Source organism: Mustela nigripes, unplaced genomic scaffold (genome assembly GCF_022355385.1).
Source record: "Mustela nigripes isolate SB6536 unplaced genomic scaffold, MUSNIG.SB6536 HiC_scaffold_2212, whole genome shotgun sequence".
In the NCBI taxonomy this organism is placed as follows: Eukaryota; Metazoa; Chordata; class Mammalia; order Carnivora; family Mustelidae; genus Mustela; species Mustela nigripes.
The window spans coordinates 1-4,981 of NW_026741619.1; the positions used below are offsets into that span (position 1 = coordinate 1).

At 40.2% G+C, this 4,981-nt stretch overlaps 1 protein-coding gene across 1 annotated transcript; it reads left to right on the forward strand.

The window, feature by feature from the left end:
- Window positions 1-3,496: 3,496 nt before the first annotated feature.
- On the forward strand, window positions 3,497-4,978 carry LOC132008924 (protocadherin gamma-B7-like; the record flags this gene model as incomplete). The annotated part of the gene is made up of 1 exon (XM_059387399.1): window positions 3,497-4,978. A coding segment is annotated over exon 1 (1,482 nt), but the record flags the coding sequence as incomplete, so codon positions are not given.
- Window positions 4,979-4,981: the final 3 nt, after the last annotated feature.

The following is a 4,981-nucleotide window of genomic DNA, read 5'->3' on the forward strand; positions in this document are numbered from 1 at the left end:
TATGCGGACACGCTCATCAGCCAGGAGAGCTGTGGGAAAAGCGAGCCACTGTTGATAACTGAAGATTCAGCTGCTGGTTTAGGCAATCTTGACTCCACGAACAATCAGGTGAGATTTATTACCTGCCTCCGAGTTGCTAGTATCTCTGCACAAGTCTTTAAAATGGCTTTTTCAAAACAAAACCAAAAACCAAAATCAATACTTTTTTGGAGGGGCACATATTCATTGTGTATATATTTAGAGCAATACATGTAAGTTCCTGTACTTTATCTTTCAACAAATTAACATCATTTTTCAAGAAAGTTTTTTTTTCTCTCCCCCCTGGCATATTCTCTTTTGATTCTAAAGGTCTAGTTCAGCTATTATGGCTTGCTTTATAATAAGTTAAATTTTAGTAATATTTTTCTATCATCAGTGTCTGTGACTATCAATGTAAACTGGTTAGGATTCAAATTATGATTCACAGTTTTTATTTCTCTATTACAACGTCACATTGCCTCCCCTAATTTATAATTATATTCTACCATTATTTGCTTTATTTCTAATGTTCAAATTTGACCCTCTTGGTTCAGTGGGATACACTCTGTAGCTCTTTTCCTTATCTATACACACATATACACACACATGTAGGAGTTTACAAATGTAAGCTTTTCTCTAAGCATGAAACAATTCTATTTTGGTCTTTGATGGGTGGTGATATGTTTAAATTATGTTAATTATTTTAAGTTTCCCTTTTTTATTTTTACTACCAAAACAGATATATTGACTGCCTTTTTACTCCTAGAATCTCTTGGGAGAGGAAATGTACACTTTTTTCCCTCTCAAGTTCTAGACCTCTTATCTGTTTCTACAGTGGAGTCATTTGATTGTTCTGAGTAGTTGAATTGTTGAATGGGTATTATTTCCTTTTATTCTTTTACTGGCACTTTAGTGTGTGTGTGTTCAAGATTTTTTGATGTGGTCATTTCATCTGCAGAAATAATTTTGATCCAGTGCTTCTCAAAGTTACTTACAAATTGGCTAAACATGCTTACATTTTTCAGATTTACTGATGTGGACCAGTTTGTAAATATAAGAGATGCAGGACCTTATGAGACTGATTTAGCTGGTATTACTATTTGGTATTTCCTTTTTGTTGTTGTTGCGGGTTTTTTTTTTCAATATGCCCATGAGCCATGGATTCCTTTATTTCCCTTGAAAATTCATTTCATATCATATGTAAGTATATTCAATCCTTATATTCAGAACCAACTTGTTATTAAAGCCCTGGTAGTTACCTAATGACCTCTATGTTATCTGAAACAATGTCAAAGAAAGTCAAGTGAGGAAAGGAGACTTTTTGAGGATATTTGATCACAGGAATCATCTCCATAATCAGTTCAGCTTAGCACTCTTCATACCTCTTTGAAATGTTTGGCCCAGATTGTTTACATATTCAGTTTCCCTTCAAATTTTTCTCTCTCGTTTAGGTACTGACCTTAATATATTTAGCTATAATTGAGTGCCTGATGTTTGGGCAAAAAGAATTTCAACTGTAGGAAAGGGAAGTCCTGCAACAGGTGCCTAAATTTGTCCCGATGTCAAGAAAAATTTCAGAGTGTCTTGACCATGTAGGGATAAATTTTATGCTTATGGAATTCCAAACAAAAAAAAAATGCATTTTACTTGAATTGAAATTATATGAATAAAAAGGATATGAGGTATTGCTGGGAGAAGGAGGTTGTTCCATATATATTTGTATGTATGTATTTATATCTTATATATCATAATGTATATATTATGTAATATATATATTAGATATATATATATATTTAAAACATCGTCTGAACACTTAGCTGGCAACCAAAATATTGGAGAAAAAAATGAAAAATTAACTAAAAAAAAGACTTTATTTATTTATCCTTTGACAGACAGAGATCGCAAGTAGGCGGGGTGGGGGGTGGGATGTGCGGGAAAGCAGGCTCCCTCCTGAGCAGAGAGCCTGATGTGGTGCTCCATCCCAGGACCCTGGGATCATGACCTGAGCTGAAGGCAGAGGCTTTAACTGAAGGCAGAGGCTTTAACAATCTTTCAGGCACCCTGAAAGATTAGCTCTAAAACTTGAGGTTCAGGTAGTTATTTTTGACTCAGAGGTAGTGATAAAGTTCTGTTATGGTACAACATGTGGTCCAGTTAAAGAGAAGGATAGGGGCACCTGGGTGGCTCAGTTGTTAAGCATCTGCCTTCTGCTCAAGGTCATGATCCCAGGGTCCTGGGATTGAGCCCCACATCCAACTCTCTGTTCAGCAGGAAGCCTGCTTTTCCCTCTCCCACTCCCCTTGCTTGTGTTACTTCTCTCTGTGTCTGTCAAATAAATAAAACCTTTTAAAAAGAGAGAGAAGGATAAAAATAAAACACCCTCACATTTTTGCATGTCAATAAATTCCTATGGTAACCTACTAGGGTATTGTTTGTGGTGAAAGTGTACAATAGTTATAATCCTTTTCATAAATCTTTTATAAATTTCATAAATATCTTTAAGAGATTTTACTTGATCTTAGACAAAAGACTGAGAACAGATCTTTTTTAAAAAGATTTTATGTCAGAGAGAGCACGCGCACACAAACAAGGGAAGTGGCAGTCATAGGGAGAAACAGGCTCCCCCACTGAGCTAGGAGCCCGATGTGGGACTAGTTCCCAAGACCCTGGGATGGGGCCTAAGCCAAAGGCAGCTGCTTAACTGACTGAGCCACCAGGTATCCCATAATTCTTTTTCATAAGTAGCAAGGAAGACTATATGCCATTGGTCATCTTTATCCTGAGTATGAATCTGAGCACCCCCCTACCCCCACCCCCGCCCATTGCTCTGGAAAAAAGGAGAAGGAAAGTTATCTGCACATAAGATTGAAGATAATACTGGCTATTATTTCATGGCTGTAAAATTTTCCCCCTATCACTTGGTGAGGCTACTTTACCATGTGGTCTTTGTTCTAAGTCTGGAGAGAAGTTTGCTTTGTTCCTTCAGTAGGTGCACTGCCTCTCATTAGAAAAAGATAAACTTTTCTCATACTGGGTTAATGACTCTTCTGTGGAATCAGATCTTTAAAGAACTTCCTTTGGTAGTAAACACTAGAAAACAGACACATCCAAAACTTGTTTATTGCCTCATTCCCTATACGTCAGTCCAACAAATCTGTCAGAATAGCTGATGTCATTATTTGCAAGGCTTTCGACTGCAGTTTTCTAAGTAGACTCCGAGCGCCGCTGTTGGCCAATGCGCTCGCTGGAAGAGCTGGCGTCCACCGTCTACCTAAGTGACTTTCTGCGCAATCACGGAAGCAATTCTGAAAGGAGATAAAGCCCAGATAGGGGCACTCTTCTCAGCACATGATTCTGGAATACGGAATGGGATACCTTGAAACAGCGTTGAGTTTTCTACGCATTAGCAGTAAATATTTAAAACACAATTTGTAAAGCATCTTCTCATAACAGCTGAAGCTGTAGCCGCGAAGAAAGGATGGGAACTAGGGCGAAGCAGAGGAGCCTTACCAGGCAGCGGAAAGTACTCTTTCCCTTCCTGCTGCCTTTGTTCTGTGGGGGGCTCTCTGAGCAGATCCGCTACTCTATTCCTGAAGAAATGGCCAGGGGCTCAGTGGTAGGGAATCTTGCTGAAGACCTGGGGCTGCATGTACAGGATTTACTGAACCGCAACCTGAGAGTTAGTGCAGAGAAGCAATACTTTACAATAAACACAGAGAATGGCAACATACTTGTCAGTGACAGAATAGATAGGGAGTCACTCTGTTCCCAAAGCACCCTGTGTGTGGTGCCCCTAGAGATCGTGGCAGAGAATCCTTTAAATGTTTTTCACATAACAGTGAGGATAGAAGATATAAATGATAATCCACCGTATTTCCCCCAAAATAGCATTGTCTTACAAATCAATGAACTTGCAATTCTAGGAACTCGGTTTGGTCTGGAATCTGCTATAGATGCAGATGTAGGACCTAATTCACTCCAGAGTTACCAACTCAGCTATAATGAGTATTTCTCTCTGATGGTGAAGGATAAGACTGAAGGCAAGAATGCCCCAGAATTAATTTTGGAGAAGCCCCTGGACCGGGAACACCAGAGCTCCCATCTTCTGGTTCTGACTGCACTGGATGGGGGTGACCCAGTCCGAAGTGGCACCATTCAAATCAGGATTGAGATCACTGATGCCAACGATAATCCCCCAGTGTTCAGTCAGGATGTGTACAAAGTTAGCCTTCCAGAGAACTTGCCCTTGGGCACCTCTATGCTAAAGGTGACAGCCATTGATCAGGATGAGGGCATCGATGCGGAGATCACCTACTCCTTCAAAACACTAAGAGATTTTGGAAATATGTTTATGCTAGACCATCAAAATGGAGAAATTAAATCCAAAGGTCCTATAGACTTCGAAATCAGTAGTAGCTATACCATGAGCATAGAAGCCAAGGATGGTGGAGGCATGGCCACTGAATGTAAAATTATAATAGAAATTTTAGATGAGAATGACAATGCCCCAGAGGTTATTTTCACTTCAGTGTCTAATTCCATAACCGAGGACGCAGAACACGGGATGGTGATTGCTCTGTTCAAAACACATGACAAAGATTCAGGCGAAAATGGAGAAGTCACATGCCTCATAAAAGAAAAAGTTCCTTTCAGAATTGAATCTTCTGCCAATAATTACTACAAGCTTTTAACAGATGGGTCTCTGGACAGGGAGAAGACTCCTTCATACAATGTCACCATCACAGCCACAGACAGGGGAAAGCCACCTCTTTCCTCCAGTTCTAGTATCATTCTGCACATCGCAGATGTCAACGACAATGCACCAATTTTCGAACAGGCTTTCTATTTGGTCCACATTGCCGAGAACAACCCTCTTGGAACCTCCATCACCCAAGTCCGCGCCTCCGACCCGGACGTGGGGCCCAACGGTCGCGTCTCCTACTCCATCGTCGCCAGCGACCTG